The 20,620-nt window shown below is 39.7% G+C and overlaps 1 protein-coding gene and 1 pseudogene across 1 annotated transcript in view; one reads left to right on the forward strand and one right to left on the reverse strand.

Moving 5' to 3' along the window:
* The window catches only part of PXDNL (peroxidasin like), a 547,360-nt gene that overhangs the window by 358,623 nt on the left and 168,117 nt on the right, over nucleotides 1-20,620 (forward strand). Inside the window, exon 6 of the mRNA XM_062189595.1 lies at nucleotides 19,176-19,247. Coding sequence (XP_062045579.1) covers nucleotides 19,176-19,247 — 72 coding nt within the window. The remainder of the gene's footprint in view (nucleotides 1-19,175; nucleotides 19,248-20,620) is intronic.
* LOC133758438 (mitogen-activated protein kinase 6-like) lies at nucleotides 283-2,672 on the reverse strand (annotated as a pseudogene).

Below are 20,620 nucleotides of genomic sequence, written 5' to 3' on the forward strand. Positions count from 1 at the left end.
AATTCGGTATTCATTTTCAGTTGCTGCTGGTATCATGTGTTTAAGAAATGTGTACAGTATGGAAAACTTGAAAATACTCATGAATGAAAAATGTTTTAGGAAAAAAATAGATATTTTCATGCAATTATGTACAGTCTCACTGTGTAAATTTCAAGGCAAGATTTGTTTCCTGTAAAACAGATCATTGTTCCATGAGAATGTTTTTTACTTGTCTTAGTGCATTTTTTTTGTCTCCTCCTGCATTGTATTATTTTGCTCTATTCTTTATTTTGTGTGCAAACGACATGCCAGTTAAAATGAAAGCTATCTCACATGTCGAAAAAAAGGCTGGATTTTAAAAACCAAGAACTAATAAAAATCCTTACTAAATGACACCATCTGATTCAAGTAAAAAAATGACTTAAACACTAGTAATAAAAAAAGACAAAACACATTTCATGAAGAATACAGAGATGTGTCTGCTGAGTGTTTTAGTTGAGATGTTTCAGAATGCTGCTGTAGGTTTTATGAGGAATCTGAGGGGAAGATTTCATGGCAGAAGGGGTCATTGTGGCCTGTATGGACTTTAGTGGTGACCCAACCGGGCTGTGAAACTGTGGGATGCCTATGGATTCAAGCTGTTTGTTAAACAGGAGCTCACCACTGTTGCTCAGAAATCCTTCCTCACTTGCTCTCTCCCCAAGCTTCCCCTCCTCTGCTGGCTCAGTTTCTAGCATTTCAGTATCTTCCTTCCGGCTAAAGAACTTATCCAAGTAACTGGTGTAAGTGTTCTTCTCAACTTGTTCATCCTTCCTCACCTCACAACAAAACTGATTGATGAGAAAACAGTCCTCCCCGCCACTCACAAACTGGCTGTCCCACGAAGACTGGTACAAGGCTTCGAGCTGAGCCCAATTTGCCATTCCCTTTTCCTGTTTTTCTCGGCTTACCGACTTTGAGATCAAACTTTTCAATTCTAGTTGGGACACTGAGCTATTCAAGTCGTTTAATTTATCAACAACAGCAGTAGGCTCGTGTTGTGAACTAAGCTGAATAATTCCTGCAATGAAGGAGTCAAAATCAAATCCCTGATTCTTTTCCCTTTCCTTTTCAGCCAGTTGCTGTGACGCTTCCTCTAGAGCTATCTGGGCCTTCACTAATCCATTCCTTTCACATTTTGACTTGCCTTTCTTGTCAGATTTTTCTTTGCTCTGCTCTTTCCAATTGGAAAGATCTATAGTAAGTTTGGGTTCATAGTAATGATTAACTTCACTCTCCCTCCAAACTAAGTTATCTAAATATGATGATGACCTCGTTTTGTAGTTACAAGTATGGCTACACTCGGGTCACAATATTTGTTTTCATGATGATCTGGGTACTGCCAACAAGGCTTAGTAGAGTAATTGGTATCGAAAGCTGGATCCTCCAGATACTTTTCCCGATCTCCATCCAAATATTTTCGCGGGTCAACTTGTACTTCTTCTTCCGTGACATCAGAGAGAGCTCTCTGGTCAAGCTGAACTTCATCAATATCAAAGTTGTTATGTATAGGCCAATCATGCTCTGAAAACTGACAATCATGGTACCTTTCCCAGTTATAAATGTGACTATGAGTCTCATCCATAAGCAAAATGTCATCAACTTCGTCTTCAATATGGAAAGGATGACTTGAAATTGGCTCATCCATTGGAAACGAATAGATGCTCATGTAAGGATGGGAGAGTGCTTCTTCGGCAGTCAGCCGGTCCATGGGGCTCAACGTCAGAATTTGTTCCAGGAAATCCAGTGCTTCTCGACTAATTCCCAGAAGCAGCTGAGTTAAGGTTTGTGTGGCTCAGTCATGTCATTTCTAATGTAAACTGGAATTATGCTGAGAAGCTCCTGACGATCTTCCTCATGAACAACAGGAATAAATTCCAAAATCAGTTGCATCTGTTCAAGTTCATGTGCACCTGCAAAGAGGGTTTTCCCAGTCAGCATTTCAGCAAAGATGCAGCCTGCAGCCCACATGTCAATGGCTTTAGTATAATTATTAGGAGAAAGTAAAAGACGTGGAGATCTGTACCATTTAGTAACCAAGCCTTCAGAAAGATGACCCTCATGGGAATAATGAGGATCCATGATCCGTGCAAGACCAAAGTCACCTTCTTCAGCACCAAGTCTTCAGTATTAATGAAAAGATTAGCTGGTTTGAGATCTCTGTGCAGTACGTTTGCAGAATGAATATACTTGAGCCCACGTAGCAGCTGATACATGAAAAGCCTGGCATGCTCTTCTAGTAAAGGGCCCTGCTCCAGCACGTTGGCCAAGTCTGTCTCCATGTACTCCTGAACAATGTAAACACTGTTCAGTTCCGTAAGAGAGCCCACATCGTCTGTTAACTGGCTTCCACTGGGACCAAGAATTTCAAACACTTTCACAGTGTTATCATGGTCAAGTCTTCTAATAATTTTGATTTCACGTAGAGCATGTTTAACACTCTGGGGATCAGTAAGGACAATTTTCTTGATGGCTACTCTCTTGTCACAGTCATTGTCTACAGCAGAAAAAACCAAGCCGTTGCCTCCACAACCACTGGTTTTAAGTCCGTATACCTAGAGCCCAGATCAAAACCATGAATGTTCATGAGACTTTCAAATTTCTCTGCCATTTTGAAACCCTTACTATTGCCTTTTCCTTTCAAATTGTTGAACTTGTGTGAACAAGGAAGAAAACTGGCATCAAAAGGAAAGATCTTTCAAAAAGGGAGAAAATAATTATGCTTCCATAGCAAGATGGTTTCTTGATGTTCATTGCATATGGCAACCGGGCCTGTTGAGTTCCCCTTAGATTTAAAGCTCAAAAAGCTCTACTCATACTGAGAATTAAAAAGGTTGCAGTACTCACAGTTCAAGAAAGGGGCAGCAAATCTGCAGACATCTAAAGAAAACACTCAAGAAACTCAAACGGAATGAAATGACATACTATGCACTCAGATTTACTGTGCTAAACGATTTAACATTTAACAAAAATGTGAATAAATATGCACACAACAGGCTTCTATGAACATTCTCCTCACAGTGCAGATACATTCAGTGTTGGACTGGTCCTGAGCAGCATCATTCTAAGGTGCTGGTAAGCACTATTTCTGTTTTGCTTCTTTTCTTCCTTTGTTGCTATATATTTCAACAGGAAGCCCTCGTGGCTGTTGGTTAATAGATGTCTTTTGTTAGTGATCAGGTGGCTCCAGCTCACCACAATCACAATCAAAGCTACCGGCCATCTTACTCTGATACAACGGGACTTCTCTGACTCATCGAGGGAGTGCGGGGCTCGTGGACAGCCCCCAGGGTCGGCTCAGGTCTCCGGCTGTGCTGGCGGCAGCGGCGTCTCGGAGGCTCTCGCTTTGCCACAGTTGCCGCCATGTAACCCCGACCCGCGAGAGCTAATTTTTCAAGTTTTTAAAATTATGAATGGGAGTTAAATTTTGTCAAAAGCTTTTTGTGCATCTATTGAGATGATCATATGATTTTTACCCTTCTTTTTGTTGATGTGACACATTGTTATTTCTTTATGAACCATTATTATGAACCATTATTATGAACCATCTCTTCATTTGTGAATAAATCTCATTTTGTTAGGGTGAATGGGTTTTTTGATATGTTCTTGAATTTTATTTGCTAGTATGTTGTTGGAAATTTTTGCATTGTGTCTACATTCATCAGAGATATTGGTCTAGAGGTTTCTTTTGTTGTTCTTGTCATTGTAGCTGTGCCCTGTTTTTGGAATCAGGATAATGCTAGCCTCATAGAACAGATTTGAAAGGGTTCCCTCCATTTCAAATTTGTGGAATAGTTAGAGAAGAATTAGTATTAATTCTTCCTTAAAAGTTTGGTAGAATTTAATAGTAAAGCCATCTGGACCCTGACTCTTCTACAAATGGGGACACTTTACTATTTATTTATTCTCATTACTCATTATTAGTATGTCCTATTAGTTTTCCATGTCTTGGATCGAGTTTGGAAGATCACATATATCCAAAAATATCACATATATCCAAAAATATATCCATTTCTCTTAGGTTTTCCAGTTTGTTGGCTTATAGCTATTTATGGTAGTCCTTAAGAATCCTTTGTAGTATCTCCTTTTTCATTTCTGATTTTTATTTGAGTCTTCAAATTTTAGTATAACAATTTATTTTATTTTATTTTTTAAAAAAAACAGCTCTTCATTTCATTGATTTTTATACATTTTCTCAGTTTCAATTTTATTTAGCTCAACTCTAATTTTTCTTTTTTCTTTTTTTTTTTTACTTCAGGTTTGGTTGCTCTTATTTTTCTAGATCCTGGAGATAAATTGTTGGGTTATTTATTTCATATCTTTCTGTTTTTTTAAAAATATAGATGAAATTACTGGTATGAACAGTCTTCTCAGCACTATTTTTGCTGTACCCATACATTTTGGTATATTATGTTTTCATTTTAACTAGTTTCCAGGAATTTTAAAATTTTCTTTTTGATCTCTTCAGTAACTCAGCCTTCATTCAGTAGAATGTTGCTCAATCTTCATATATTTCTAACTTCTAATGGTTGTTTTGTTGATTTCTATTTTCATTCCAAGGTGGTCAGAAAAGATACATGATTTGATTTGATTTTTGAAACTTGCTGAGACTTGTTTTGTGGTATGGTTTATAGCCTATCCTTGAGATTTATACATGTGCTGATGAAAAGAATGTGTACTCTGTAGCCACTGGATGAAATGTTCTTCAAATATCTGTTATGTCAATTTGGTCTGTAGTCTAGTTTAACTCTGGTGTTTCTTTAACATGTTGATCTCTCCATTAATGACAGGAATATTGTAATCTGTCACTATTTCTATATTGGAACTTATATCTTCATTTAGATTTAATAATGTTTTGATTTTAAAATTATTCCTTTGGATTTCTTCTCAGGCATTTTATCAACCCATATTACAATATTCTCATGTTCCTTTGAGGGTGTAGTATTGCCTTTTTTTCCTTACTTCTTTTGCTCTTACATGATATTTGCACATTTGTTGTATCGGTTGTCTGTCACTGTGAGTATGACTTTCATGAATTAAAGGATTTCACCTGAAGATGTATTTTCAAGTGTTGGCTTGGCAGGCTACATTGGCTTTAGTTCCAGTTTGATACTGAATTGTGGTCTCCCTGTAACTTCTTCCACTGGGAACAGTGGCAGTGCTGCAGGGACATCTGGGGCTCCTCTCAGTTCCAGCAGGAAAGTGCAGATCTCAGTGATTGCAGCCAAGGTCATGCCATGTCATATTCACGTCCTGGGCAGGTGTGTGTGATTACCTGTAAGCACCCAAGCTGGCTGGACTGTGGTTGCACCAGAACTGAAGTCCAAGGCACTCACCAAAACCAGAACAGGCTGGACAAGTAAGATGTGCAGCCCAAGCAGCTGTGCATGAGCAGCACTCCATCCAGAGACAAAGCGGCCTTCGTAAGAGAGCTATGGTGGGACCAAGGCAGGCCCCAGTCTGTGACTCACAAGCACTACACTGTGGAGCAAAGTGGTTGTCTACAGCCCCTCAGGGGAAAGTGCCCTAGCTCCTAAGGTTATGGTAGCAAGATCTAGTCCGCTTTTGCTTGAGTCACCTGACTCATGTAGTGCAGGATGCTGCTTGGGCTAAGGTGAGGGGATCACAGTTGCTGCTGGGTCTAGCTGGATTTGTGAGGCTGCATGCCAGTTTTGCTAGTGCAGTAGAATGTCTGTGGGGTTGCAGGAATGGGGATATGTGGAGACTTCTGTCCCATAGGGCAGGTGGATTCTGATGCTAACTTTTTTCTCAAGACTACATGACCTGGGACTGGCGCTGTGGCACAGTGGGTTAAAGTCCTGGCCTGAAGCGCCCGCATCCCGTATGGGCACAGGTTTTAGTCCCAGCTGCTCCACTTCCAATCCAGCTCTCTGCTATGGCCTGGGATAGTAGTAGAAGATGGCCCAAGTCCTTGGGCCCCTGCACCCACGTGGGAAACCTGGAGGAGACTCTTGACTCCTGGCTTCAGATTGGCCCAGTTCCATCCGTTGCGTCCATCTGGGGAGTGAACCAGTGGATGAATAACTCTCTCTCTCTGTCTCTACCTCTCTCTGTTACTCTGTCTTTCAAACAAATAAAATAAATCTTTTTTAAAAAAAGACTACATGACACTGCTGTGACCTATGTTCTAGGGGTTGGGAAAACAATGTGAGTTGCTTTCCTGAAACCAATCTACCATCTGTAGTCCTGGGAGTTCCCCTTGCTGAGATGTAAGTCCATACTGCATGTTGATCCTACTTGTAGCTAAGACTGCTGGCATCTAGTGTGCCTGGAGATTGGGTCTGCTGACACTCTCCTGTTCAACCTTTCCCTTGCAATGTGGAACCCCAGTATCCACTATGGGTTCAGGGTCACAGTTGACAGTTTGTTCCTCTCTTTGCTCTTCCATCCCAATTCTCTGTGACCTATGGGTGGGTAGCTGTGTCCTCTCTGCTGAACCCAATGCTCTCCTGCAGGTTCTCACTTCGAAACACATTTATTTGCTTGCTATTTTTGTTCTTCTCTGTGGTGAAGATGTGAGCACCTCTACTGGGCCATGTTGGAACTCAGAATTTTGAATCACTGGGCTTGATACTTCAAATGTTCTTTCAATCTCAAGACTCAAGTCTTTCTTCAGCTTTAAATGTTTCTGTTAAATTACTTATTTGACAATCTCTCCCCTTCTTTATACTTTTTGTTCCTTCTTTTTAAGTATGCCTTGGGTTTTAGACTATCTGAATCTCTATATTCTTTTATTTTCTTTCATAGTACCTATTATTTGCTCACTATGCTTCATAATCTGGTCACAGGTCTTCATTTGGAAACTTATTACTGAAAAACCTCCAATCATATTTTAATTGATACAAATGCTTTCTGATTTCCTGTTTATTTGTGTCTTATAGCATCTCATAATTGTTTTTAGTTATATATTCAGTTCCCCTACTCCTCTCTAATAGGTCTGTTTCTAACAAAATTTCTCCTTTTGTGGGAGTTTTCAATTGGAAATTGAATGGGAAATGGCAGATTTATATTTCTTTTTTTTTTGGACAGGCAGAGTTAGACAGTGAGAGACAGAGAGAAAGGTCTTCCTTCTGTTGATTCACCCCCCAAATGGCCGCTGCAGCCGGTGCGCTGTGCCGATCCGAAGCCAGGAGCCAGGTGCTTCCTCCTGGTCTCCAGTGCAGGTGCAGGGCCCAAGGACTTGAGCCATCCTCCACTGCCCTCCTGGGCCACAGCAGAGAGCTGGACTGGAAGAGGAGCAACCGGGACAGAATCTGGCGCCCTGACTGGGACTAGAACCCGGGTGCTGGCGCCGCAGGTGGAGGATTAGCCTAGTGAGCTGCGGCTCCAGCCAAGATTTATATTTCTAAAATGTAGAAGAAAGAAAATTTTGTCTTGAGTTCCAGCTCCATAAAAAAGCCTTATTTTTTTTTTCTGTCATTTGGTTCAATTTATTTGGGGAAGGGAAAATATGTATGTATACCCACAAATATGTCCCTTTACTCATTAGTTGGTGTCCTGTGTTAGGGTGGCCACTGCAACTTTTATATTCCTCTGTCTTTATCTTTGTAAGCCCCTCTATTTTCATCCACACTTTTCATTCTTGTGCCTATACCTATGTTTGATGGCTCTGTGTTATTGCTGGTATTGTCTAGGCAGTAGCTTTCTCTTCCCATTTCATCTGTCAGCCCTCTTCCGTGCATTTCATGTGGTTTCAGAAATGTTTCATTCTCCTACCTTTTACTAAGCTTCTATAGTCCATCCTCTTGATTGTTGTGGGCTTATTTCTTTGTATTTATTAGCTGGGCTATTATTGCCATGGAGTCTTAAAAGAGACAGAGGTAAATTTGCACACCTAGTTCACAGAATTCTTCTCCTTGAGACCTTGGAATTTGTTCATGGAGTGATGTTTTAAATTTAAGATTATTCTCTTAAAGAATTTCTGAATCAAAACAAATGTAGCATGGCCTTGCCTGCAGCCTCACATCACCAACCAATGTGCATTCAACAGCACCTCCATGATCTCTAGGGTTCATTTCTTTTTGGTGTGTTTGGATAAATGGCTTCTTTATTTATTTATTTATTTATTTATTTATTTATATTTGAGAGGTAGAATTGCAGACAGTTTGAGAGAGAGACAGAGAGAAAGGTCTTCCATTTCCTAGTTAACTCCCCAGATGGCTGCAAGACTGGAGCTGGGCCGATATGAAGCCAGGAGCCACGAGATTCTTCCAGGTCTCCCACACAGGTTCAGGGGCCCAAACACTTGGGCCATCTTCTTTTTTTTAACTTTTATTTAATGAATATAAATTTCCAATGTACAGCTTATGGATTACAATGGTTTCCCCCTCCCATAACTTCCCTCCCACCCTCAACCCTCCCCTCTCCCATTCTCTCTCCCCTTCCATTCACATCAAGATTCATTTTCAATTATCTGTATATACAGAAGATCAATTTAATATATATTAAGTAAAGATTGCAACAGTTTGCACCCACATAGAAACACAAAGTGAAACATACTGTTTGAGTACTAGTTATAGCATTAGTCACAATGAACAGCACAATAAGGACAGAGATCCCACATGAGGAGCAAGTGCACAGTGACACCTGTTGTTGACCCAACAAATTGACACTCTAGTTTATGGCACCGGTAACCACCATAGGCTGTCGTCATGAGTTGCAAAGGCTATGGAAGCCTTCCAAGTTTGCCGACTCTGATCATATTTAGACAAGGTCATAAAAGACAGGGTGAGGATAGTAACCAATGATCCTAAGAGTGGCATTAACCAGGTCTGAACAATTATACAGCATTAAGTGGGGAAGAGGACCATCAGTACACACAGGTTGGGAGTAGAGCCATTGGTGGTAGAGTAGAGGTTATGATTACAAAGGAATGAGACCCAAGTGCGTAAGACAGGGTCTAGAACAAAGGACAGAGTCATTATTAGAGGAGCTAAAAAGGTGCTGTCTAAGCTACAATTAAGATTTCTGACTGAGAGGCAAATAGAATCTGACAGAAGGGGCTTGGTAATAATCTGGTGGGCTTTAGGCCTTGTAAGTTAAGAGGCCCAGACCTATCTATCTCTTCACATGGGGTATATCCTAAGGGAGGTGTGAACCTCCTAGGGGAAGGCACTCTGTTGACTTTCATTACTTAGCTGGCCTGGGAGGAGAGCTGGCCAGGTAAAGGCAGGTGGCATCTCTAACAAGAAATTTACAGTTCTGCCTGCAATGTTGCTGACCCTACTTGACCATCCCCTCAGCTGCAGTGGTCACTTTGGAAATTGGGCTGAGTGAAGGGCTTTTCAGCTTAGAGCCAGTAAGATCTGTGGCGCTGACCTGGGCATCCTTTGACTCCAGGGTAGGTCCATTTTCAGTGATCCAACTCTTGCCAGAGCTGCCAGGGCTCTTCACAAGCTGACTTCTGCTGAAGTCCAGGCTTACCAAATTGAAAGCCACTGCAGTGGACTGGCCTGTTGGGTCTCCTTGAGGACAGATCCCTGTACAGATCAGTCATTAATAGGCCTGCCACCCATTGCTTCTGATGCCTAGCTTTCTTTTCCTCCTGGTTCGTGTTAAAGCAGACCAGAGGATGCAAGTCAAGGGAGTGCCCAAGTCCCATCTCTAATCTTCAGTGGCCTGAACTACAAGTCTATAGTCACAGGCATGTTCTGTAGTAGTTTTTCTAAGGTAGACAATGCCCATGAGGAAAATTATATTCTCACTTTAAAACTTTCTTTCCCTTTGGTCTGAAAGGGAGGTTTTTTCTACTTACTGTTTACTTCACTGATGGCAAAGTGAATCTAGTGATGAGATTATAATTTAAGCTCTTATTTTGGCTATGCTATTACAGACAAATGTTAGCCATCTCCTTTATAAGGTCTAAAGATTAAATTGTGCGTCCTACAGATTCCTTCATAATAGAATTAGTTTCCTTCCTTGAGGAGAATAGAGAAATGAAAGAACAAGTTGGGCTTAGAATAGAGAAATGAGGGAGCAAGTCCTGGATCGCTTGCTGACAACAGCAATATCACATGAAAACATAGCAAACAGTTTCAACCATTAGATAACAGCTTAAGAAAACATTTATCAGAAGGTCCAATGCCTTCTATAAATTTTAAGATTCATGTATTTGGAAACACCTCTTAAATATCTAACATGGTGTAGATTGTTTAACCAGTAAACTTAAGCACAACCATCTAAAATGTTTTTAGTTTCTTTCTACCAACAAGTCTAAAACATATGATACACAGATTCAGGTCACACGAATTAGAATGTATCTTTGATTAATTTTAGCAGCTTAAATTTATGGACAATCTTATCTATAAGCCATTTAAAATAAAACTCTTAATAAAATTTCCCCATGTGGACATACAATATGTACACACATATAATATAGCATAATAGACCAATATAGCAATTTTAATAATAGCTTTTAAAATCTTTAACTCTTTTTGTAGATTGCCAATTGATTTGAATTGCTTTTTGTTTTTAGTAACCTCAGTTAACCATACTTTCTCTCAGTTGGTACTGTTAATACATTATTGGCTTCATCTGTTTACAGAGCCATCCCAAAGTACTGAATACAATAGAAGTGGCTGGAAAATGTCCATAGGAACCTATAGGAGGACAGCTAAACACAGAACCAACAACACTTTAGTTTTATGATCATCAAATCATATATAACTGTGGATGACAAAAGACTTGAAGTTGCCATGTTTAAAATTATAATCTCATCAGCCAACAAGAGGCACTTGCTTACTTCACAGTATTTTTGAAAGCACCTGTAGGATTTTACAAGTATTTAACCCTTGAGGACTCTGGTGATTTCTCATTAAGATAACTATCATGTCTAGTAACACAAGATCATTAGACTTTTTAATTCTCAAACATTTGTATTAATAGCATTTTCCATTATAGAAACTTAAAGTTTGGTACCACATCACATCTTGACAGTTATTTTAAAATAATCCAAATAGCCTGATTAGTTAGTGTCTCTATAAGATGGGAGACATAGGTCCTTCAATTTTTTCAGTTGGGCCCAACCTGAAAATACCAAAGTCCAAGATTTACTGGAAATTTTAGAGTTCAGATTGTTTGAAACTTTGATTTTCTGAATGCCTGCCAAGAATGCCAAGAAGGCTCAAAATCCAAAATATCTGGTTGAAATAAGATTCCTTAAAATCATGACATAATATAGACCAAATTTGATCGTTGTTACAAGTTGATTATTCAAATCTTTGAAAATAAGCACATATTTAAATTATCCAAAGCTCTTAATAAAAATTCAGCTGTTTTTGAACAATTAGAATTTTACAGACATCAAGAGATCATAATAGATTACTTTAACACATGGCTTTAACAGAGAATCAGATTTTAATTCTATGTCAAAGAGAAATTGAGCTTCCTGTGATCTTTTGCTGTGAGGTTTCCTTCCTTTACCTTCTTTCATATTGGTGACCATGTTTCTGTGTTCCTGTGTGTAACACATCTTTAAGCATCTTTTGCAGGGCAGGACGAGTGGTGACAAATTCTTTCAGTTTCTGTTTGCTATGAAAAGTCTTTATTTCACCTTCAGTTTCAAATGAGAGCTTTGCAGGATATAATATTCTGGGCTGGCAGTTTTTCTCTCTTAGTACCTGTGTTATATCTCGGCACTCCCTTCTAGCTTGTAGGGTTTCTGATGAGAAGTCTGCTGTGAGTCTAATTGGAGATCCTCTGAGAGTAACCTGATGTTTCTCTCTTGCACATTTTAGAATCTTTTCTTTCTGTTTCACTGTGGTGAGTTTGATTACAACATGTCGTGGTGAAGATCTCTTTTGGTCATGTTTACTAGGGGTTCTGTGAGCTTCCTGTACTAGGATGTCTCTGTCCTTCTCCAGACCTTGGAAGTTCTCTGCAAGTATCTCTCTAAAAAGGCCTTCTAATCCTTTCTCTCTCTCCATGCCTTCAGGAACTCCTAGAACCTGAATGTTGGTTTTTAATAGTATCCTGTAGATTCCCAACAATGTTTTTAGATTTCTGATTTCTTCTTCTTTTCTTTGGTTTGACTGTATACTTTCCTGTTCTCTGTCTTCTAAGTCTGATATTCTCTCTTCTGCTTCGCTCATTCTGTTTTTAAGGCTCTCTAATGTGTTTGTCATTTGATCTATTAAATTCTTCATTTCATTATGATTTCTTGTCACTATCACAGTTTCCTGTTCTACCAGTTTCTGCATTTCATTTTGATTCCTCCTTAATATTTCATTTTCCTGAGAGAGATTTTCTATCTTGTCCTTTAAGGATTTCTGTAGTTCAAGAATCTGTTTTTGAGAACTTCTTAATGTTCTTATCAATTTTTTGAGATCCGCTTCTTGCATTTCTTCTATCTCATCATCTTCATGATCTTGAGTTGGGGTGTCTTTTTCATTTGGGGGCGTCATAGTGTATTCCTTGTTCTTGTTACCTTGGTTTTTGCGTTTGTTGTTTGGCATGTTGGAGATATTTGGTTTCTTCACTGTGGTGTTTTTTCTTGTTATACTATGAGTCTAGATTAAGTGGGTTGTCTGCTTTTGATGGAGCCTTAGAGACTTGAGATGAGTGTGGACTGAGAGCTGTGTTTGGTTCCTCAGGGTTGAGGGTGTGCCAAAGGTGACACTCCCAGGTTAGGCATGGTAAATCTTTCTTTCTTTCTCTTTCTTTCTTTCTTTCTTTCTTTCTTTCTTTCTTTCTTTCTTTCTTTCTTTCTTTCTTTCTTTCTTTCTCTTCTTTCTTCCTTTCTTCCTTTCTTCCTTTCTTCCTTTCTTTCTTTTTCAAAAGGGAAGTAATTCCGCACAGCTGAATGGAATTGGAGGTAGTTAGCAGGTGAATGATATACCCACAGGAGCCAGAGATTGGAAGCTCTTTCCCAAGGACCACACAGGGAATCTGTGCTGCCCTCAGTGTGGGCTCAAATTCTCCTGCAGTCTCCCACTGGGTTGCCAAGTTAGATCCTAATCTCCTGTTATTTCACCCCCCCCAGAGTCAGGTTTTTCTGCTAGGCTCAGGGCCGGTGCAGACCTGAGGTCGCCCTGCTTATGACATATGTCCAAAATGGCCCCTGCTCTTTGTCTTGCTCGCCTTTGAGAGGTGAGCAGAGAGAGAGAAACTCATGTCCGTATTGGTCACTTTTTTTTTCCTCTGTCTCTTCTAGTTAGCCTGGTGAACTTTTCCCCATGGAGTTTCAAGCCTTGTTCCCTCTAGTCTCCTCTTTCCACTTTCCCGCTGGTGTCTCGGGCTATTGAGATTTGGCTCACCTCTCGTTCCAGCACTGGTGTGTTGATTCTGCCACTGGTGTCCTGAACTTAGGCTCCCATGCTCTCCACGCAGGTCCACTGTGAATCACTAGTTCCGGAAGAGTTTCCTCTGCTGTTTCTTTCCCTCCTCTTCCTTGAACCTGCAGTAACTCCACTTTTATTAAACTGTCTCTTCCTGGACTATCAGTGTGCTCCCTTCCTATTCCGTCATCTTGCTTGGGCCATCTTCTATTGGTTTCCCAGGCAATAGCAGAAAGCTGGGTCAGAAGAGAAGCAGCTAGGACTAGAACCAGCACCCATATGGGATGCCAGTGCTGCAGTGGGGAATATTAACCTACTGTGTCAGAATGCTATCCCCTGATAAATGGCCTCTTGCACTAAATTTGTAAGTATCAAGCTCTATCTCTTATGTGAGGATATTCTATTCAGTGGAGACATGAGACCAATACAGGGCAGGAAGACTGCACCTTCCTCTCTTTTATGAGTGGAAGAATTTATGTGAAAATCCTGGTGCTGTAACAAAGTTAAATTTTTCTCCAGTAGATAAGCCATCTTGAAAGATGACAAATTAGTCATTATTACATTGCTCACCAAGAGAATCTATGCACATTTGGTAGAGCCATATGGGTTGAAATGTTCAAGCTGATTTATAACTTGGTGCATAGGCAGAATAGAGATAGCATCAAATATTACCTAATTTACACTTTTTGCTTAATAATTCATGATTGGTATGAAGAACATTACTACTTGGCTGTTTTCTCCTCCATGCTATTTGTGAATTTCAGATTAGTGAAAGTATGGACATTCTTGATGAAGCCAGCTCCTTTTGATCACCTGTCACACTGACAGCATCCAGCAATAATTTATCCTTTGCATACTTCTTGTTGACTGTTCAATGATTCAGTCTTTAAAATATGAGATGAAACTATGTCAATAGGAAGAAAACTCTTGGTATTCTGTGTCTAGAAAGGTCATACAGGGTTCATGAGAAGCTACTTGGTTTCCCTGATTTGGCAATCCAAACAATATTGTTGCTTGGTAATCCACAAAGTGACGATTGTGGGTTTGCAGTCAAAGAGACTGGGAACTGCAGCCTTCTCTTGGGCGATACTTCACTAGAGCCCAGGCAAAGTTTCTCCAGGAGAAGCATGTGAGCAGGAAGTTTTCCCTACTTCTCAGAGGTCTCCTGGATTTTCAGAGGGTCCATTTTGAAACATCAATATAAACCTCAGACAGCAGACTTGCTTTCATTTTTCAAAACCTTTTTCGGGAAAAAAAAACTCATTCCTAACAGCTTTTTTGATAGCCTATATATTTCTGATAAGGGAAAGAGAAAGGTTTTTGAATGAAATTCCTTGCAGAAGTTATCAGTAAAATATTTTCAGACCAAGCATCTTTGACAGAAGACATAAGCAATAAATAATTACACCAAATTTTCAATCCAGGAAGAAGTACTTTTTAGGTGGTTTTTGGGAGTAAAGCAATCAAAGTGTTTCTATAGGCAGATATCAACAAATACCTTAGGGAATTGTTTTTGATTAACTTCAAGGAAGTTGAAAAGAAGAAATGGGAAAAAAGTAACTACAAACATACATTTTTGCACTTTGCAAAACAGTACTGCTATACCACTACTCTGGTTTTATTTATGTATTTATTCTTTTAAAGGTTTATTTACTTCTTACAAAAGCAGAGAGTGAGAAAGAGAGAGAGAGAGAAATATCTTCCATTCATCCAAATAACCACAGGGTCAGGCTGAAACCAGGAGCCTGGAACACCATCTGGGTCTTCCATATGGATGCAGGGGCCAAAACACATCAGCCATTTTCCACTGCTTTCCTGGTGTATTAGCAGCAAGCTGGATTGGAAGTAGAGCATATGGGATTCAAACTGGTACCCATATGGGATGCTGGCAGTGCAGGCAACAGCTTAACCCTCTACTCCACAATGCTGGGGCCCAATAGTATGGTTTTCAACATTGTCACTTGGACTGTGTTTTGAGAGATAAATAATGATATTAATTATTATAATTCTTCCTCATTTTATAGGTGAAGTAAAGAGGTTTAGAGCAGTTTAGACTTCTTGAAATTAAACAGCTATAAAAATAGTGAAGTAGTAATAATGTCGTGATTTGGGATCATAATAAATAGCCATAAAGTAAATGTTGAAATAATATTTGGATATTTTGTCACCATTTGTATATAATTAAGAAAAAATTCCACCAATGGTTTTCAAATATTTACATACCTTGTTTCAAAATTCTGTGATGATAGAAATATTTTACTTATCTACTGATTTGTTTGGCTTGTTAAACAATTAGTTTGAGTCTGCTTGGATTAGGAAATAGAAAACATCATTCAGTCTCTGATTATTGATGTAATTTCTAGCCTAAAGAATGAATAAGTCTTTTTTACTGTTACTATTGTGTAGAACTTCACTATTTGTAAAATAATGAAATATGCTTGCAGCCTAGCAAAAGCAATGCAGGTATAAATTCTCCAAGGCCCAGTGTTCAGCTGCAATATGCTACAAGCTATTTCTCCATCATGAAACTCTGTTCCAATGTTCCTTGGCTTAAAGAAATGACAAAAGGACTAGGGCTCGTGGTAGAAACTGTGAATCACTGTGACATCTGTCTGTACACTGTTAACAACAACAAAAACTACTCAATGGTACTTGCTAAAGTATGGCAAAGAAACTTCCTTCATGTGGCACATAGTGAGAGGTAGAAGGGCTACTGTGAAGTTTTTGCAGTGGGGGAGAGAGATGGGGCTCAACTCTGAATGAGCAAAGGCAAACAGGCTGAATAGAAATGTATAGTCAAGGCCAGCGCCGCGGCTCAGTAGGCTAATTCTCCACGTAATCCTCCGGTCAGGGCGCCAGATTCTGTCCCGGTTGCCCCTCTTCCAGTCCAGCTCTCTGCTGTGGCCCGGGAGTGCAGTGGAGGATGGCCCAAGTGCTTGGGCGCTGCACCCCATGGGAAACCAGGAGAAGCACCTGGTTCCTGCCTTGGGATCAGTGTGGTGTGCCGGTCGCAGCACGCTGGCCGCAGCAGCCACTGGGGGGTGAACCAAAGGAAAAGGAAGACCTTTCTCTCTGTCTCTCTCACTGTCCACTCTGCCTGTGGGGGAAAAAAAAAGAAAAAAGAAAAAAAGAAAAGAAAAGAAATGTATAGTGAAGGAGCAGAGTGCCAGTGGATGGACAGTTATCAAGAGGAATCAGCAGGGATCAGAGGGATTCTGGCCAACTGATCTAAGACGATTCTCACTGAGGACTTGCCAGGATGCTCAGTCATTGCCTGAGGATGCTAGGGCATGAGGTATTTGATTAGATTCTGAGAATGCAGGCTCTGATGTGAGCACACACAATTCTTATTAAAATTAGGCAGTTGAGAGGACATGGAAACCCAAAAAGTCAGATTTATTTGGAAAAGAGCTCTGGAGAAAATGAGCAGAGGTGGATAGACAAGAGGATCTTTGTCAACAACTTGTAATTTCTTCCATCATGATTTCTTCTCTAGCCACTGCTAGAGAATCAGGGAATCAGAATAGGAAAGATCAGGGAAAAACAAATCTCTTTTCAGATATGTATCTGTGAAATTCAGCTCTCTGAAATCATAAAAAGATTTTGGCTCCAGCTCAGTTACTCCCCTTTACTTTAACCCAAAATTGGTAAAATAATCAAAAGAAAGTTGAAAACATAACACTTCTAAGAAAACAAGACAGATGATCCAGGACTTAACTTTGACAGGAGGGCATTAGTCATGGAGTAGGACTCAGGAACAGACTGGATGGAGCTCATTGAGAAACTTTTGTAGATACACTTTGCTTACTTATGCTCATTTTGTTGAGTCACAAGAAAGGGTGTGGGGTGATTAAAAATGTATCTTTTCTTTGACTATGACCCTGTCGGAATAAGATCGAAGTCGGTGAACCCTAAAGGCTTCCATAGCCTCAGCAACTCATGGCTAGAGCCTAGGGAGATTACTGACCCCATAAACAAGAGTGTCAAATTGTTAAATCAACATCAAGAGTCACTGTGTACTTACGTCCCATGTGGGAACTGTCCTTAATGGGTTGTCCAATGTGAAGTAATGCTATAACTAGTACTGAAACAGTATTTTTACATTTTGTGTTTCTGTGTGGGTGCAAACTGATGAAATCTTTACTTAGTATATACTGAATCAATCTCCTATATATAAAGATAATTGAAAATGAAAAAAAAACAAACTTGGTGTTAAATTGGAAATTACATAGAAAATCGATTTTTAAAAAAAATATCATGTAGGATCTCTGTCATTAATGTGCTGTACACTGTTATTTAATGCTATAACTAGTACTCTAACAGTATTTTTCACTTTGTGTTGCTATGTGAGGGCAAACTGTTGAAATCTTTGCTTTATATATACTCAACTGATTTTCTGTATATAAAGAGAATTGAAAATGAATCTTGATGTGAATGGAAGGGGAGAGGGAGCGGGAGAGGGGAGGGTTGCGGGTGGGAGGGAAGTTATGGGGGGCGGGGAAGCCATTGTAACCCATAAGCTGTACTTTGGAAATTTATATTCACTAAATAAAAGCTTTAAAAAATGTATCTTTTAATTTTTCTGTATTTCTGTTTTCCTCTCTTCCTTCAAGTGTGTCCAGTTGAAAACGCATTCAGAGGTCCTAGTGACCAGACACTCTGTACCTGGTGACTTCTCCTATTATAATACTTCCAGTTCTAAGCATGGTGGTACAGTGATGGCAGCATCTGTGAAGCCCACAGCAGTGCTGGGTCATCTAAGTGGACAGACAGGGGAGATACAACATGGCCTGGCTCCTCTGCCTCTGCGGCCCTCCATTATCTTCCAGAGGCACAGGAGCCTGAGAAAAGTCCTTCTTTGTCACCAGCCTGGGTTCTAGCTTGAAAGCATGGTTTGAGACAGAACAGGTGAATGACTGGTGAGCTAGCAACTGCAACATGGCCAAATGGGGCCATCATTAAGCAAAACCATATTTGGCTACTAAGCTGAAGTACAAGCAAAGATTGCCAATAACAGGATCCAGTTGGTTACCATTCATTTGCAGGTGTCTGCTGTCATATTTTTACTGTGTCATTCTTTATTTTTAATTATTTATTTATTTTTTGACAGGGAGAGTGGACAGTGAGAGAGAGAGACAGAGAGAAAGGTCTGCCTTTGCCGTTGGTTCACCCTCCAATGGCCACCGTGGCTGGCGCACCATGCTGATCCAAAGGCAGGAGCCAGGTGCTTCTCCTGGTCTCCTATGGGGTGCAGGGCCCAAGCACGTGGGCCATCCTCCACTGTACTCCCTGGCCACAGCAGAGAGCTGGCCTGGAAGAAGGGCAACCAAGACAGAATCTGGTGCCCCGACCGGGACTAGAACCTGGTGTGCTGGTGCCGCAAGGCAGAGGATTAGTCTATTGAGCAGTGGAAAAAATATTGAATTTACAAATAAACAGTGTATATATTCAAGATGTACAATGTGTTGATTTACATGCATATATGTTGTGTACTAATGATGAATTTATTGCCTATTTACTTTGATTTTTTGCATTGTGAACTGTTAAGTTTTATGAATTTTTCTTTCACATTTGTTGTTGCCAAATAAATAAAGTAAAAATTCAAAAGACCTTCCACAGGTGAGAACTATCAGTCTAGTGGTAGATATATACATGTAAATCTTTAGAGCAAATGCTTGCATAAATACCACTCTGGTTTTCATTTGCCCTTTGTCATGAAAGTAATTTAAAAAAAAAATCTTGGTTCACAATTAGGTAAAAACAAACAAACAAACAAACACAAAACAAAAAACAAAAGCAAATTTGTGTTCCCCAATCTCATCATTCTTGTGTGGTGATTAAAATTTATCTTTTATTTTTCAGATTTTTGCATAACAACAAATTATCTAAAATCCCAGCTGGGAGCTTTTCTCATTTGGATTCATTAAAAAGACTGTAAGTGAATGCCAGTGCACACACACACAAAACCTTGCAACGTTTTCCAAAATAAATAAATCCCAGCAATTGCCTTCATTTCCTTTTGCCATGGATGACCATTGTGATTCTCATGTGTTGGGCAGGAAGTGGCTTTGTTAACTGCAGAAGATAGGGGATGTGGACAATCCACTGAACTTTCGCACATTCTCTTAGAAGTAATAGTCAACAAGAATAATGAAGATGGGAGTCTTTTGAGCTGATCATTTCCTTGCTGGTCAACTCTAAAGACTTGTAAGGTTCTTTGTCTTGTAACATTTTAGTAAAGAGGAAATGTGAAGCACTCCAGATAATGCCTTATCCCCTGACCAGGCTTGTGTTGTCCTTTGTTGGGCACAGTATAGTTTATTTCTTGCCATGTTAAACAAGTTAAAGCAAGACAAAATCCAATCCTCTCATGGTCTCCATTGTCTGTTGGTTTCCAATTTGTCTTACTTCCTATCCCTTTGTGTGAAGGGTTCTCCTTCCCTCCATCTGTCTCCACTCCCATTGTTGGTGTTGATATTCTGGTTTGTGTGACTTTTTTTTTCCCCTCTTCATTATGCACAAATAAGCTCCAGCTTCCTCCATGCTAATTTGGAGCATGGGGTAGGAAATCCACAAGGGTGTACACAGCTGTCCTTTTTGTTGCTATTGATCTTCTTCTGTTGAGTGCCTGTATACAGGTCCATGAGAAAGGGCGTATTCAGATAAAGTAAGATCAGAGCACTGAGCAACATAAATTCATGTTCAACTGATGCCTGAAATAAGGCCTGGAGTGGTTGTCCTTAAAGGAACACAAATAACCAAGAGGACAATTCATCCACTCCTAGTTCATTTCTCCAAGTCTACACTGCCTATTTGCATGGGAACATGTATGTGGACACACACAGTGTTGCTTCACAGTCTTCTCCTTAGGAGGTGCACTTTGTGTTCAAACTCATGGAGGCTTCCATTGATGGTTCTTTTTTTTTCCTGATAAGGTTGTTTTTTTTTTAAATTTTTGTTCTAATACCGATCCCTTTCATAGACTTTTTTCATTTTCATTTTCATTTTAATTAAATTTTAACAGATTCAATATGATTTTAGATACAAGTCTAAAAACATAATGATATTCTTAACCTCCCTCCCTCTCTCCTTGCCTCCCTCCCTCCTTCCTTGTACCCTTACTTCTCTCTTTTTTAAAAATTTTTGAGATAACATATTTTAAATTTACATTACAGTAAAAAGGCTAAATACTTCACCAAATAAGAAGTTTAACACATAAAAATACAGGGGCTATAAGCAATAATTGAATAATTGAACGACCTTTTCACCCATATACAGTTTTTTTGGTCAATTAGTCATTCATAATT

This window comes from Lepus europaeus, chromosome 4 (genome assembly GCF_033115175.1).
Source record: "Lepus europaeus isolate LE1 chromosome 4, mLepTim1.pri, whole genome shotgun sequence".
Taxonomy (NCBI): Eukaryota; Metazoa; Chordata; class Mammalia; order Lagomorpha; family Leporidae; genus Lepus; species Lepus europaeus.